The sequence below is a fragment of the Photinus pyralis genome, unplaced genomic scaffold, assembly GCF_008802855.1.
Source record: "Photinus pyralis isolate 1611_PpyrPB1 unplaced genomic scaffold, Ppyr1.3 Ppyr1.4_LG4, whole genome shotgun sequence".
Classification (NCBI taxonomy): domain Eukaryota; kingdom Metazoa; phylum Arthropoda; class Insecta; order Coleoptera; family Lampyridae; genus Photinus; species Photinus pyralis.
In genome coordinates this window covers 16,773,792-16,790,887 of record NW_022170511.1, presented here as the reverse complement: position 1 = coordinate 16,790,887, position 17,096 = coordinate 16,773,792, and the positions used below count along the sequence as shown (strand labels likewise).

The following is a 17,096-nucleotide window of genomic DNA, read 5'->3' as shown; positions in this document are numbered from 1 at the left end:
TAGCCGGTTCGGTTACACAGTTTGAAGACCCAGGTTGGCCAGGTGTTACGTATGAAGACAAATTTGGTCCACGGTAAATAATTAAAACGGTAAATTTCAAATATGAATTTCCCTATAGAACAGTTTACGGTTATACCAATATCACCATTTCAAAATTTCAAAGAAATGTCTCCATAAATAACAAAGCCGGCATTACGCAGTTTGCGCATGCGCACATCTGATTTTTGCAATAGGTATGCGACATGTTTGCCTTTACTAGCAGAATCTTTGGTTAAAATTTCAAAAAATATCTATAAACAAAAAAGTTAGCAGTCGTTTTCGTAGGACTTTTAGCATTGGAAATGCTTATGTTTTGTATGGGTATGAAGTTGCTGGTTAGTCGAGCAGAAAAAAAGACAATCATTGGTGTCGCATCAAGTGATGATTGTCCCGTACTCGACTGCAATCGGTAGATAATTACGTGTTGACTTAATACGTTTATTGATGAAGCAACGCAGGTAACAACTGAAGCTTAGAAAAAGTTTCCTCTTCCTTAAAATAGGTAAGCTTATATACTATTTAAGAGATAATTATTGGAGTGAAAAGATAAAGTTTGATAATTACTTATTTAACAGTTTTCGTAAGATATCTAAATATGATTAACAATGATTTCAAAAGATAAAGTACGGAAAAAGTGCAATTATGCGGAACACCGTTATTTATCACACTTATATAACATTTGGCGAAAAAAGATTAGATGCGAGAAAAGTGCAACTTAGTTTTATCAATGTGGAATGGGATCCCTCCAGTGGCGTGTGCGTGATTAGGGGTGCTGGCATATAACTAGATTCAGGAAAAGTCGCGGATACTGTCGATACGATGATGGTATTACACGCATGTTACGACGGTGATCCAGAAAGTTTACGTTGCGATTGCGACACGAGCGAGTGGAGCAAGCGATACCGTGTGAATAAGGGTTATAAGTGTTTTACATATGGCTTTGTACGGTTATTATTTCCAATGCCTCCGATGGTTGGAAGGGTTGCGAAATCTGTGATTTTTTTTGTTAGCAGCTTCTGATATACTCTGATATCAAAAATCGAGTGCGTTGTGGGCACTTGCAGAAGTAACTTTCTTATGGGTGTGATGTTTTTGGACCTTTTTCCCCATACTTCCAATAAAAGCAAAATAGTCGCTTATGTAAAATATGCAGGAACTTAGCAAGGGCAAATTAATAACTCGAAAACCGAAAAACGGAGTGCCGAAAGAGGGTAGTTCCCAAGGGAGAATTATAACAGAAGTCAACGAGACGCATTCATTAGTGGGGTCAAAACTTCAAAACTGAAATTCGGAAGTTATATACAGGGGGTATAGCTCAGTGGTAGAGCATTCGACTGCAGATCGAGAGGTCCCCGGTTCAAACCCGGGTGCCCCCTCTCTTTTGTTGAATGTTCATTTTCAAACAATAATGAATGCAACATAGTAGGCGCAGGTCGATCAGCAAGAAATGATGGCGATGCAAGGAAAAATTGAACAAGAGATTAAAAGCGGTAAACAACAAATTCAATCTAAAACCAAACATTTTTTTATTGCCTTTGTTTTATAGTGGGCGGAGTGTTAGCTAATTAGCTACTCTCTCCACTCAACCCATTAAACAATCACAAACAGCCATGGCTTACCTGGCATTCGAACCCAGGACCCTTGTAGCCAAAGTTAGAGCTATACTAACGTAAACTTTTTTTCAAAATTCTAAAAAAAATGTTTTTCATATTATTCCGACGTGCAAAATATGTAATTAAAAATACCTATATCCAATGAACCCATAGAGAGACGCCATACTTAATAAGCAAAATTGCCCTGCAGCTACAAACCATGGTTTGTTCGATCAATAATATTGCAGTCGAAATTTTGGAAACATTTTTACAAAAAATGTTAAATTGTATTTCATTTTTCTATCTGTTATTGTTGCCGAAAAAAAATGTGAACTCAAATTTCCAAACGGAAAATTTTGGACTATTTTATTTGGACAAATTCTTATTTTGGTCGCCTCTACCATCCAGTTTTTCCCTTATCTAACATGAATTGCAACAACCCATAGGTACCTACCTACTGTACAGATATGTCCCAGATTTTATACACTGTCAAATTACGTCATATATTCTCAGATTGAGTTTGTGTTCACTGCTGTAGAATGCAATCGAATTGCTACCTCGTGTGCAGTACTTCACTTCTAAACTTGATTTTTTAAGCACTCCAGGGCTTTATACGGCACATAAGGGAAAGAAAGTAGGTACGGATACCTACTGACAGTGCCGACAGTTCCACAGTGGCCGCAAAGATGGCAAAATGTTAACATACAAAGGGTTCTTGTTATAAAAGTTCGTTGTTACAATGGAAAATCATTTTGGCATCTGAAAAAAATCAAATGAGAGGACCCTTGTCGTGCATACATATACTGAAATTCGAAAGTTATATACAGGGGGTATAGCTCAGTGGTAGAGCATTCGACTGCAGATCGAGAGGTCCCCGGTTCAAACCCGGGTGCCCCCTCGCTTTTTATTATTACTCTGATTAGTGATTACTATGATTAGTAAAGCACACAAGTAATTGTTTATAAAGTGATAAATAGATTGGTCCTCCAAAAAGGGTTTCTTTTATAATTCTTGTTACAAAGAACGTCATATGAATGTCCGGTTTTCATTTTCATTTTCCCTTGCGGTACGATATCAATAGTTTTGGGACTGCATATTTTAGGGTCTGAGAGTTATGTATTAATAAGAATAATAATAATAATTGACCAATTCATCATTTATGATGGAAAAGGTCCTCTGTGTATGGTTTTTTGTGAGTGAAGTATTTACATATGTCAATATGCTCGTCAGGTGAGGCAAATGACACTGGGCTTCACAGTAAAAATTACAGCCTTTTTGAACGTGTAATGCAATAAATTAGACGGTGTTATCTGTAAATTATATATTTTGTATCAATTACTGTAAATTTACATATATTTTTTGGAATGTACAGGTCTTTCTCCATAAATTTCCCTTTTATGCCTTCTTAAAGCTAACGGATCAGTGTACTGTTCTTTAGACTTGAATTAGGTAGGGATAGTGATAGGTATACATTGTAGGTACTCAATTATGACACATGCAATTAATAGGATTGTCGTAAATAATTACCTGTACAATTCAATGCCTGTACCTATCTATAAAGGTTATCAATCTTACACAAAAATTCTAAGATGTGTATTGTCTCTGATGGATTGATCAATTCTGCGGGCCCATTACACAATTCACAAAAAAGGAATATTTAGTCAGTTTTTGACCGCTGATTAGAGTTCCAGATAGCCTTCAAGAGTTCTGAATATTTACGGTAGTACCTACCGTTTAGCCAGGCGACTAAATACAGAACAAATGTTCTTGCGTAGCCTTGTATGTTTTTACTATAACTCTGCACAGTCCCTCAATAGTTCTAAAACTCTCCCTAATAAAGTGTTGTACTTAAACCTTATAATAAAAAATGAAAAAAGGTTTTCGCCTTAAGGCGAGTAACTATAGCCATTGCTACAGCGCATTTTCTATTAACTGATCAGTACTTCCCGAAAGGTCATGTAACGATCTATCTATATGTACCGGGTGCCCATAATAAGACTGTTGCTCGGCCATATCTCGGGAACCGCTTCTTGCTTCTTGGTTAGAAATCGGCATTTTAGAAAAGATTACAAATTCAAAAAACTGCACTTTCTGAATGTAAACACAGCAGAATAATTCACAAATTACTGCTGTTATTATTTTATAATGCATCGTGTTTCATTTGTTTCATTTTCCAAGGCCTACCTATTAGCACAGCTGTGCTATTAGTGTAGGGTGCTTTTCCAAACAATCTTTCGCGCCATCGACAAATACCGGAAATACGTCAAAAGTAAATTTAACATACAATTTAAGCATTTTAATTAATTAATTAATTAATCTCATTTTCCCAATATTTGAGGTTAGGAAAGAGATTTTGAAAAACGATTTTCACTGGCCTCTTTGGATGTTATTTGGCTACTTTTTCATACAGATAAAGTCATATCATTCCATTTAATTTTTTTGATTTTTTTTAGGATTTTGGATCATAGTGTCAGAACTAGCCCCCTGGCCGTGAAGGATTCAACTAAATTAACAATATTTTTGGTATTATTGGTATTATTGGTTCTTATTGCCCAAGGAATACTCTTTTCAACGATACCAAATTTGTTACAATCGGTCAAACGGTTAAGAAGTTGAAGCAGGTTATTGCAAAAACAATTGAACTCCCCACACCAACTTTGTTTTTGAAATAACTGAGTTTTTGTTTTTCTCATTAAAAATGTGAAAAAAGAAAGTTTAGTTTATTACGCGAAATTGAAAGAAAATACCATTTTAAAATTTAAGATGGCAGTTACGCCCTCTGGTGGTCATTTTTAGAATTTGAAAATATTTTCCAGCGATTCTTCATAACCGATTTACCCAATAATTATTTTACATCTAAGTTATACGACGATTATGGCTAGGAACAGTCTTATTGGGTCACCCGGTACAAAGGAAAATAAGTTATGGCATAAATACTTGATGTTTAAAATATGGAATATGTTTGCCTTTACTAGAAGAATCTTTGGTTAAAATTTCAAAAAAACATCTCTATAAATAAAAAAGATGATATTGATGATATTGCGCATTGCATCGTCAAAATTGTCTTTGGTTTGTGAACGTCCTGAACAGTTTTCATAGTACCTATTGAAATAAAAACTCTCCATCAGTATATCGAGTCCGTTTGCCATCGAAACAATAAATCAAAGCAACATATTTAAATGTTTTGCATCTTGCATCATCATTTGCCATTCGTCAGTCATTGATCTCATGTTTAGAATAACAGATAATAATATGTGCAGACACTGTTGGTATCGACAGCAGATGTAGAGTATACAATTTACAGTAGGGAGTAGTTATTGATAAAGTTCGGCGGTTTACTTCTGGTAGAACACAATAAAACAATGTATAGATAATAATACTGCGATTATTTACCTAATTAATTTATCTACGTCGAGTTCGTTAACAGATCTAAAGGTTAATGTCTCAGATCACAAGTGAGTCACAAATCATATAATCAACGATCAATTATGTCTAATTGAAACTGTTTACAGCTCTGAACTAAACAGGCACAGAACAATTTGTTTAGATACTACGAATTAATTTGGCATATGTATTTCATTTAAATCACATTCTACTAATAGGTCAAGGTGTAGGTACGCACAATATTCAACAAGTTAAAAAGTAATCGTAACCGATTTACATACAGCGCATTTCCACTTGCATTCATTTCCCATTTGTAAGATGCAACTGTTAAAATCGTAAAAATCCGGCCACAAATGTAAAAGATAGCGTTGCACATGGGCAATCCATTTTTGACGTGCTACTTCAATTTCAATTTATACGAAGAATTTCATTTCAATGCTTTTCTAAACAAGAAAGTTAGAACTGCGCATGCGCAAACCTAAATTTTGAAACTAATGTTAGATTTTCCTTTGTTTCAAGCGCCTAAGGCTGTCTCACAGTGGAAGCGTTTTCGCGCGAACTGGGATTCGTACGAATACGTACGTTTACGGACAAACTATTCAAACGTACGATTTCAAACGGACCTTCGCACATTAGCGATTAATAAATCGTCCGTATACGTGCGTGTAATTGCGACGTACGAACCGATCCCATTTTGTTCGGATTTTTATGCGAATTCGCAGGTTGTAGAGTGTAGACGATTGTGTTTGTGAACAGTTGCTCAGCTCATGATCGATGCGCAGCTAATGTGCGAATGCGATTTGTGCGTACACGGACGTACAATTTTTGACGTTAACATGCGTATTTCAGTTCGCGCGTAAACGCTTCCACTGTGAGACAAGCCTAAGTATCAAATTTCACTTAAATGCTTCCATAGATAAAAAAGTCGGCACTGCGCATGCGGAAAATAAAATTTTGAAACTGGCGCTAGATTTCCCTTTAATCCAAGCACCTATGTATCAAATTTCATTTAAATGCTTCCATAAATAAAAAAGTTGGCACTGCGCATGCGCAAAACCAAATTTTGAAACTGGCGTTTGATTTTCCTTTATTCCAAGTGTCTATGTATCAAATTTCATTCAAATACTTTTATAAGAAAAAAAGTTTGCAATTCGGTTTATAAATGGTCGAGATGCGAAACGGGCACTGTAAATTTTGAATCGATTCGACTCAACTTTTGGCATTGCGTATTATATGGCTAAAGCTATGCCCATATTGAATTTCATGCAATTCAGTTAATAACTAACGGAGATGTAAAAGCGATCGAACATTTCTAAACAAAGTTATCGTTCACACGGACAGATAGATGGACAGACAGACAAAGGAATAGACGGACAGACCAACCGGCAGGCGACAGATAGCAATGCAAAATTATACACGATCTCTAGGATCGTTAATAAACGGCAAAAGTGTAAAATTATGGAACATGTAAAAAACGGTTTGTTGGTTTTTTTACAATAACTTTTCTTGCAATAAACGCAGAAAAAATTCCGTTCTTGGTGCAAGCTTCGACACCATAACGAACCAAATAGCGAAAAAAGTAGAACAATAGCTCTTAAGGTAAAAAAGCTAGTAGCGTCTCACAACCAGCGGACGGACGGACGGACAGACGGACGGATGGACGGACGGACAAAGTGTCCACAATAGCGCATTTTTTTATATTTTTGTGGAAATTCGCTAAAAAGTTGCCAAAAATGTGCATAGATGTTGAGTTCCTAAAAAGATTATTAATTTTTGTACTGCGTTTCGAGTGTCAGAACGGTTGTCATTTTGTAGGAAGGGGTAGGTACAAAGAATAAGGCTTCCAAGATCTGGTTTTACCTTCATGGTACTCTAATGAAAGATCTCAACGAAAGAAATTAATTTCTACCAACCGCGGTGGTCCTCCTCTTCGACTCCTTATTGTAATTGGGTATAAATATTTCCTTATATCTCCAGAACAGATTGTCGGGTCTGGAAGAAATATATTTATTGGTGATGTTAAAACTTTCAGTGCAAATATTGGCAGAACGGAGTGTCGGAATGTTTAAAAAAATTCACTGCTGCAGTCTGCAAGAAATTGAAGGAGGAAAAGAAACAAATTCATGATGTTGAAGCCGAAAGCGACTCTTCATTAAGAAAAACACAGATATTTGTAAGAACCCTCCAACAAGTTCCGCCTTGTTTTTAACGCTATGCAAAAACTTCTTTTTGTGTTCCCCAAACCGTTTTGTGCTTAATTCGAATCGCCTTGCAGGTTCAGCAGTCATTGTCAGTCCCGCCCGACTGGGCTTGGACCCGATCACAACAAGATAAAAGGTGGACGCCCAAATGGACCGAAAAACCTCCAGCGCAAGAGGCATCCTTCTAACTTATAAAGTGCGACAGCAAAAAAGGCTGCACCGAAGGAAGATGTAGATGCATCACACAAAACATGCCTTGCTCTCAACTGTGCGCATGCGACGAGCCTCTGCCATGATTCATAGTTCTTTTTCAAATTTGTTTCTGTTTACAAAGATTAAACCCTGGTTTAGTTTTAATGATTTTCTATAAACCATTAACCTTGGCAACCTGTTTATATCTATATTATACAGTATAACTACTAACTTTGAATCAGCACCTGTTAGGGTAGACAACCAGCCGTAATTTAGGCCTCCCACATCTCCAAATCCCAAATGCATTGAAGCATGTAGGTGTAGTTAGCCTAAAGCCGGCTCCACACATTCGGCTATTTGTGACAAATATGGCAAATATCCGAATGTGTGGATGGGGTGCTTGAAGACAAATATTCGCACAAAGGGACATATATTCGGCAAATATAAATATTTCCCGTTCGAAGTCGGTAAATGAACACAAATCAAAGGCACCAAATATTTGTCAAACAGGCGAGACCTGTCTGATGGCACAAATGGCAAATATGAGGATGGTGATACTTTGTCATTAAGACAAATATTTTAGCAAATATACAAATATTCGTGTATTTGCCATATATTCGAATGTGTGCAGCCGACTTAAGAGTAAATTCTGTCAGAGAAAATGCGTAAAATCATAACTTTATGTCATTTTCGTTAAATAGCTCCTTTACTACGTGGGCAATCCAATCTCTTATCCTCGGGTTCCGAGGGGAACTGAGCGTGGTGCCTCTTGAAGAGGAAGGGTCATAGAAAATTTATGCCAATTTTCAAAACTTTACCTCAAAGTGCGAACTCGTTTGGCTTATACGCCAGAAAAGGCGTAAGCGTGACCATTGAAGTCGGAATCCGCTAAGGAGTGTGTAACTCACCTGACGATACATGACGCAGTTACCAGCCCTAAAAATGGATGGCGTGGCAAGGACATCTAAGTGGAAATAAATAGCACATTTTTTTGTTGTTTTAAAATGCGCAGAAATCTTGAGCCTATTATAGTTTTTTAAACTCTTTATAGTAGGTATACATCTGTGTCCAATATATGGATGTGTCTATCATGGAAATCTACTTAAACCATAGAAGATACGATGGTCAAATTTGAAATTAGGGATCAGTTGCACAATTAAAGGGTAATTATCATACTTTTAAGATAATCAGAAAATAACGATTACTTTCGAAGAATGCCAGAAAAACCAAAATTTGCCTATTTCGCTTTAATTTTGTTCTATAATGTTATTACCTCTATACCTACAGTTCCAAAAAATAAAAAACACTGTCTCATTGCCACTTTTTGAGTTCTACAAGACACCGTTGAGGGATTTTCGTTTCGGAGAAATGATTAACTGTACAAACAAATTTCCTGGAAAATGTAAAATATGTCCGATTAGGGCGCTGTGGGCGGACGCACCATCCTGTTGAAACTATAACAGTTTCCAACTTTCGTTTTTTTATGTGTTTTTACTTATGTATTAAAAATTTGTTATGGCTTAATCCTAGCTCTGCTAGCTTTAATTCAAGTGGTGCAATTAAGCGCATAACCAGATGTATCAGATGTCATACACCAGCGACAAAAATACATGAGGGAGGTTGGGCTATACTTGCAACCCCTTCCAAATGTATTTTCGTATTTCTAAAAAGCAAAAATGGTACACAAGTTATCATCGGTGTGCTCATGTGAGCGCATAAAGAGTGCATAAATGAGCGTATTAGTTTAACTTTAACCAAAGAGTATGGGTAGGTACTCTTTGGTTGTAATATGCTACAAGTAATATACTAATAAAATAAGCCTATTGAAAATGGGTCAAATCCAATTACTCCTTGGGGTCACGCCTTTCTGTCTCTGCCAAACGCTTGAACCTATTCGGTTCAAACTTTGCACAGTTGACACATATACCACATGTAACACGCCTATTGAAAATGGGTCAAATCCAATGACTCCGTAGGGTCACACCGAGGTGCTTTGCCGCTTTTTTAGATCCGCTTTAGGGGTTTATTGAAAATTTGAAATCGAAGACGGCAACAGGACGTTGTTAGGTACAAGCTTAGTGTAAACTGTAAAGAAACACTATGGTACAAGTATTCCTAGGTGAGATAGGTATATCGTATATCATCCACCAGTAAACATTTCACAAAAAACTGTTTGCTCGTAGGTACGGACGGACAGATATTCCGCAAATAAAAAACACAAGGAAATGAATGTCAATAATTATAAATATATGAAGCATAGTATACCTATACCTCTAGGCGGAATGCATATTGATTTCACGCACCACTATCTGCAATGCATCATTTTTTACTCCTGACAGTAATAGTTAGGGATTATAAACATGAATTGACTTTTCACAAATCACAACCAATTCTCGTGTAGTGTAGTACGTGTAGCTGTAAATTCTGTTTTATGAAGTCATAAACAAAGGCTATTACCACAGATATACGTAAACTGTGCTATTACTTTTCATATAATGATCCATTTTTTGGCATGCTTTCAAATGTAGACAAGTACGTAATTTCATGGCTACAAACTCAAATCTGGGTTTGAAATGATGACAACCTAAGACCAAGACATTGAAGAGATTTCAACTTTCCCAGAAAATTGCACGAAATTTGCTAGCGTTTAGGCAACCCAAATTGCAGAGATATACAAAATTCGTCTCAGGTTCGTGTTTTTTTCATGGAATACATAACCTCAATATATTAGTGTTTGTAATCATTTAAGTTTTTATAATTGCTTTTAGTAAAAAATGTGTTCAGTGGCTACGATACTAAACTATAAAACATTTAAAAAGGCTTTACCACATCTGCTAAAAAACGCAAAATTTAAAATGTACACAATAAAACAACCTTTATACAGAAATTTTTGTAGCATGACTTCGAAAGTGACTCGCTCTCAAAGTTACGTTTCCATCAATGTAGCAGAAAATACAAACTCACTGAAACGAAGTCGCTTTCATATATTTGTTCGTAAGGTTTCCAATCAGAAATCCAGCAAACCGAAGGAGAAGCGCCTTAGTAGAGCAGATCTGGTACGTTTATTCTCGCTTGCCAAGCCAGAAGCGTGGAAACTGATGGGTAATTTTAATTTTGCGATATCACAAACATTGTGGAATGATTTTCAGGTGCCGTGTGCTTGTTATTCATTTCAAGCGCCGTGACAATGGCCGTACCTTTCACTTTAGGGAAAGTACTTGATATTATATACACCAACAGTGACAATGTAGAAGAGGCGCGTAGTAAGATGAATCGTTTATGTGGAATTTTAATTGCGGTTTTTATTGTCGGAGGTATTTGTAATTTCGGACGGGTTTACATTATGTCGACATCAGGTAATTTATAATACTCAATAGACTGGCGGATAATGACACCATTTTAAAACAGAAGTAATGTTTTGGGTGTGAATGGGGTAGAATAACTCGAAACAAAACGATCACATCCGTAATAGTCGATGAGAGCCTGTACTGGAGAGTCGATGAGGGTTTCGCTTCGAAGATCATGGCACGCTAGCAGTTAAAATTTTTTGAACAAAATTGTGTAACAGGCGACTTGTAAACACAAGCAAGTTCTAATGTTGTTCCTGTTTTACTCCCTCACAGTCAAAACATTTTTTAAAATAGTGTCAATATCTGCAAGTCTACAATGTAATTGAAACTAATTAAAGTGTAGGGTACAGAATGACGCAGTCGTTACGGTTGAGAGTCTTTTCTTCAGTTTTAAAACAAGAGCAGGGATGGTTTGATACGCGACCTACAGGCGAACTGATAAATCGCCTATCATCGGATACTCAGATCGTAGGCCAAGCTTTAACCACCAATATTTCTGACGGGTTGAGATCTACAATTATGGTTCTGGCTGGTAGCGGAATGATGGTAAAAGTATAGATTACAGGTACAGTATTTTTTGTAAACGGTAGCACAGTTTTACATGTCGCCCGAGTTGGCGCTGGTGGGTTTGGCCATTGTTCCGCCTGTAGCAGTTCTTGCTGTTATATATGGGAGGTTTGTGAGGCGAATAACGACAAATGTTCAGGATACGCTAGCAGGGGCCACGCAGGTGTCCGAGGAACGTATATCAAACATAAGGACTGTGAAAACGTTCAGTAGGGAATCCAGAGAAATTGAAACGTATACTAAAGCTATACAGGAAGTTCTCAAATTGGGGTACAAGGAGTCTAAAGCTAGAGCGTTCTTTTTTGGCATGGTTTGTGGGTTTTTTTAAACTTCTGTTTTTAGTACTTTGTAGATCTGTCAGTCGAGTCAAATTTTTTTAAATATTGGCCATCAATACTTTCACAGATGATGCATGCATTATTTCATTAACTGTTAAGTAAATATGGGAGGAGGATGAGTTTTCTAAAGCTTGCTTTATACAGGCCGGTTCACATATATGTATGGAAGAAATTCATTTTTAGCGTTATAATAATAATAATAATGTAAATACTCTATGATAGTGCTGCGACTATATCAGATTCGTCAAGTAGCGTAGATAAAACGTACACTAAAGAAACAAAACAAAAACATGTACTACGAAAGAAAAAAAGTAGAAATAGTTACAGGTGCCATTCCGCACTTAAAAATTCGTCGACAGAATAAAAAGCGTGTAATTTAAGTATTTACTTACTTATCTCAGTTTTAAATTTATTGAAAGATAAAAGTCGCAGATTTGAGGGTAATTTATAACATTTTATCCCGTAATAGTTACTACAGTTCCGAGATGTTGTAAGTCGAACAGATTTTGAGCTAATATTGTCTCTACACCTAGTGGAGTATTCATGTATGTTGTATGAAAACTGGTAATCAGCAATGTTTTCTTTTATGAAATATACAATGTAGAATGTACAAGCTGGGAAGGGTTAAAATACCATGTTCAACAAACTTACACCTACAACAACTTCTGTAGCCTAAATTAGTGAGTATCCTAATCGCACGTCTTTGTATAGCAAAAATCCGTTTAACCCCAGAAGAATGTAATAATAGGAAGAATATAAGGAAAAGCACTGGGCCAAGTACTGAACCTTGAGCCACGCCTGTCTCAATTTACTTAAAACCCGATACACAGTTATTAAAACATACATACTGAATTCAATCGTTCAAATACTATTCTAACAACATAATGCTTTTATATTGGAAATTATATTTTGGAAGCTTACTCAGTAATATTGAGTGACTCACACAGTCGAATGCTTTAGTTAAATCTAAAAAATTTGCAACACAAATTGCATTAGATTCAAAACAGGTTAAAATTAAGTTGGTTAACTTCGAGATGGCACTCGCAGTGGATTTATTGTTACGAAAACCAAATTCACTGTCGCAAAATAAGTTTTTTGCTTCAAAATAGGATTATGTACTGGTGGGAAAAAAAGGGAAACAAGTCGATTTTCATTCTTAGTTGTACAATTATAGCATGGGTGGCCAACCGTTTTAGCAAATCGGTCAAAATGAAAAAGTAAGATTCCCCGCCCAACTTTTTTTTATTAATTGAAGCAAACAAATTTTAGTTACACACTTAAACAGAACCCAAACTCCTAGTCACCACCACAGTTTTAAAAAAAATTGCTATAATTACTAAGAGTTACGTACAACCACATAAGAGATGGATTTATTTGAAGTATTTTTTCTCGATAACGGTCGCAGATACGAAAAAACCAAAGAGTTTCTAAACAATCCAGAAAATCAAATTTTTGTTATACAATCTACCAATGACCCACCAAAAAAAGTACAGGTACCTATAGAAAACGGAATATGACCTCCAAAAAAATAACACCCTGTAGATTCTCACTACAATTGACATGACCAATGTGTAAGGCCTCTTCAGCCTAATATATCTGAAATTTGATTTATTTTTTTTTATTTTTATTTATTTAATTAATTAGCAATAAATTGATGTCTTAAAATGGATTAATTTATAACCGTAATCAAAGAGTGACTAATCATCTTTGCCGTAATTGCAATTTATCACTCACAATTTATAACACGCATCGATGTAGGAACTGGCTGAAATATGCTACAATTTGCTTATATAGCAAACGACAATTGTTCTAGAACGATTCGGGATGTCCTGCAATAAATACGTTATTTTTCCCGGAAAGATTGCGTCACATCCGCCTTCGCTTCTATCGTTGATGACTAATCTTCCATGGCGTCTCGATGTCTATTGGGATTTCTGGAATGTTCGCTACAATGTGGTGTTATATTCAACAAACGGATACTAAAGACGTTGACAATGGACAGTTGATTACGCTCCAGACTATATATTTGCGTGTGAAAGCTTAGAAGCGCCAAATTGTCACACCCAGGGCTGTAGTCAGAAGCTCCGAGTGAGGGGGGTGTATGCAATAAAAAATGCCGACTTCAATAAAAATTCAAAATAATACACCGTACAACATTAAACGACGGCATTTTAACGCTGCCCATTGTGACACTATTTTTTCCAAATGTATACTGTCTGCTGTATCTTTCTGATTACTTAGAACCAATAAGGCAGTTAGCCAATTATCCGCCATAGAGGGACGCAAATGATTTTTAATTAAACTATGTAATAAATACCAAAGTAATAATAATAATTATTATTTTATTATTTGTCATTATACACAGTGCTCTTTTTTCGCGGCTGTCATGGATATGGATTCTATTTTATTTCTATTTGCACGAAAACCGAGTCGAAGTGGGACGTTTAGAAGACTTTTACAGAGGAATTTGATAAATATGGCCAGAATGGCATAGAACTTTTTTTTGCGTTAGAGTCGCTAAATTTCATCTTATGAACTTTCATCAGAGTTATTTTTTCCTACGTTCAAAACAAATTCAAAAAATAATGTCATAGTGTAAACCGCCCATTTCTGAAGTATAATAAATAAATAAATAAATAGGTATACTCGTTTTTTTAAAATACAGAATTATTAAAACGCAGAATTCAGTTCTTTTTAATTATTGAAACTAAAAGAGATATCCCACAAGTGGTTTCAATGATTGATTCGCATTTTAAATTTAACTTTACCCCAATTTGACCATTAGTTTTCAACATAAGAGATCCCATCGTCAGGCGCTAAAAATGACCACCCTGTATACTTATCTACCATCTATCCCTATCGCAACTTTTAAACCCATGCAAACATAACGGCTAGAAAAATTTGCGGAACATTTTTAAGCGACCTTTAACCATGAAAGGTAATGGATCTACATCCTCGTAATATCAATGAGAGTAATAACCAATATTTCTTCATTTTGCGTGGAAGGGGCGGCTACAAAACGGTTTTCCGGCTTACCGGCGTATTTTACGCAATTTTTTTCCAATATTAATTAAATTAATTTTATTTGAATAGCGATTTGCCGAGTGCCGACTAACTGAAGTTTTGCCGACTATGGTCACGCGTTAGGGGGGGTGTGACACCCCCCATACCCCCCGTCAATCCGGCCCTCACACCATAAGATAGGGAGGTACGTGACAATACGGCTAAATCAGATTCGTCATTATCTAGCGGGGTTTTTGCGGAATCCGTAAGAAAGGTTTGCTAGGATACATCTGAGATGTCTGGGAAACTGCTTTTCTGTAGATGCCATTGGTAAAAAGAAATGAATTCTATTGGTAGAACAGATCGAAACCATAGTTACAACTTATGTTGGAAGGCACTATTATAGCCACTTTCTCCGTCCGAACCTGAACCAAGAAAAAGCGACGATAATTTGCACATGCGTAAACTGCGCAATGTCAATTTCATGATTTATGAGATATGTATTTTTTGAAATTTTAACCACAGATGCTTCTAGTAAAGACAAGCATATCGCATATTGTAAAAATCGGATGTGCAGTATCAACTTTCTTATTTACAGACATTTTTTTTAGTAAAGTCAAACATCACATATTTTAAATATCGGATGTGCGCATGCGCAGACTGCCAAATGCTAAATTTGTTATTTATAAGAATATTTATCGTTTAACTTATTACCCTTTGTACAGGGTGGTCCAAATTGGACACTTTTTATGGACACACCCTTTATTTTAATTTGGATTTCTGGAGCCCTAGGTACATAGGGTTTTTAACGTTTATAAAATAAAATAAAAAATCTGCGCTCAATTTTTTGTTTTGGCCATTGTATGTAGAAAAAATCATATATCATTGGATAGCGTTAAAGGGAGCTATCAACAAATGAAAAGTGATAACGATCCACGTTGCAAGCATTGAAGTCGATAATCAACGTAATCTGATACTTCTTTTTGTATGTACTAAGTTTGTGTCCGTCAATGAATTAAAAAAAAACTGGTATGTGTCTAAGCTTGAGTAAAATGAGTCTTTTTTAGCGATACTCGTTATAGATTCTAAAACTATTATTTTTGCAATGGTTTACAAAGTACTAAGAATGTTACTTTCTGTATTATACTATTATTTACTCACTACAAAACTATATAAATGCCAATGAACTCTTTATAGACTGGCTTTAGTGGTAATATAATAATAATATCAGTTCTATATTATGGAGGTGTAATGGTTTCCTCTCAAGCCATAACAGTAGGAAACTTGTCATCGTTTCTCTTATACGCCGCGTATATCGGCGTTTCGGTTGGAGGACTTTCAAGTTTCTATTCGGAACTAAATAAGTCGGTAGGCGCGGCTACTCGACTATGGGAGCTCGTGGATAGAGAACCGCTGATCCCCTTGCACGGTAAAACAAGGCGAATTAATTTCATTGTGCAGCTATCGATTTGTAGATGGGTTACATCCGCTGTCTCCACCACAGGGTCATATCACGTTCAAAAATGTCGAATTTAGCTATCCTTCACGTAACGACATTAAGGTACTAAATGATCTGATTTTGGATGTAACTCCCGGACGTACCTTGGCCGTGGTGGGACCTAGCGGTTCGGGAAAGAGTACTCTGGCCGCTTTACTGTTGAGACTGTATGATCCTGATAAAGGTGTGGTCTACTTAGATGGCGAAGATGTTAAACAATTAGATCCGTCGTGGTTACGAAGACATATTGGAACAGTCAGCCAAGTACTCACTTTACACAAAGACGAGCATTATTTATTATTTAAACCCGATTTATTAGGAGCCCACGCTGTTTTCAAGCAGCATTCGCGAAAACATTTTGTATGGTGCCGAAGAGCCGGATAAGGTTACAGAAGAACATTTTATGCAAGTAGTAAAAGAGGCTAATGTGTACGAATTCGTTAAACAATTGCCACAAGGATTTGACACCGTCGTTGGGGAAAGAGGCATTATGTTAAGTGGTGGGCAAAAGCAAAGAGTGGCCATCGCCAGAGCTCTTATTAAAAATCCGAAGATTTTGCTGTTAGATGAAGCAACCAGGTTTGAAGACCTTGCTATTTAAAATGCTATTGTTAATAATTATCATTTTCAGTGCTTTAGATGCGCAATCTGAATACCTCGTACAGGAAGCTTTGGAGAGAGTAATGAAGGGAAGAACAGTGTTGACAATTGCTCATCGTCTTTCAACAATTCAAAATGCAGATTTAATCGCCGTTCTTCAAGATGGACAGGTGGTGGAAAAGGGAACTTATCATGATTTGATGCAGTGTGACAAGGGACCATTTAGGGAACTCATTAAACATCAGACCTTTCAAGAAGCATCATGAGATTTGCTTTTGTATAGTTTATTTCTTGTTACACAAAGTATAAATTATTAAATCTTTTGTTGAATA

At 36.3% G+C, this 17,096-nt stretch overlaps 1 protein-coding gene and 2 non-coding genes across 5 annotated transcripts in view; all 3 read left to right on the top strand.

Moving 5' to 3' along the window:
- Nucleotides 1-17,096, top strand: part of LOC116169734 (ATP-binding cassette sub-family B member 10, mitochondrial) — an 18,159-nt gene extending 1,063 nt beyond the window's left edge. The window contains exons 1-9 of one of the 3 annotated variants that reach the window (XM_031485891.1): nucleotides 9,822-10,097; nucleotides 10,305-10,510; nucleotides 10,558-10,764; nucleotides 11,102-11,304; nucleotides 11,354-11,635; nucleotides 15,864-16,095; nucleotides 16,142-16,428; nucleotides 16,484-16,743; nucleotides 16,796-17,096. In XM_031485891.1, coding sequence (XP_031341751.1) covers nucleotides 10,306-10,510; nucleotides 10,558-10,764; nucleotides 11,102-11,304; nucleotides 11,354-11,635; nucleotides 15,864-16,095; nucleotides 16,142-16,428; nucleotides 16,484-16,743; nucleotides 16,796-17,030 — 1,911 coding nt within the window. In that variant the 5' untranslated portion in view covers nucleotides 9,822-10,097; nucleotide 10,305 and the 3' untranslated portion in view covers nucleotides 17,031-17,096. Of the gene's footprint in view, nucleotides 1-9,821; nucleotides 10,098-10,117; nucleotides 10,511-10,557; nucleotides 10,765-11,101; nucleotides 11,305-11,353; nucleotides 11,636-15,863; nucleotides 16,096-16,141; nucleotides 16,429-16,483; nucleotides 16,744-16,795 lie in introns of those variants that run through there. The other 2 variants (XM_031485892.1, XM_031485890.1) reach the window with 2 other exon arrangements.
- Trnac-gca lies at nucleotides 1,344-1,415 on the top strand. Its single transcript has one exon. It is a non-coding gene; the product is annotated as a tRNA-Cys (tRNA).
- On the top strand, nucleotides 2,458-2,529 carry Trnac-gca. Its single transcript has one exon. It is a non-coding gene; the product is annotated as a tRNA-Cys (tRNA).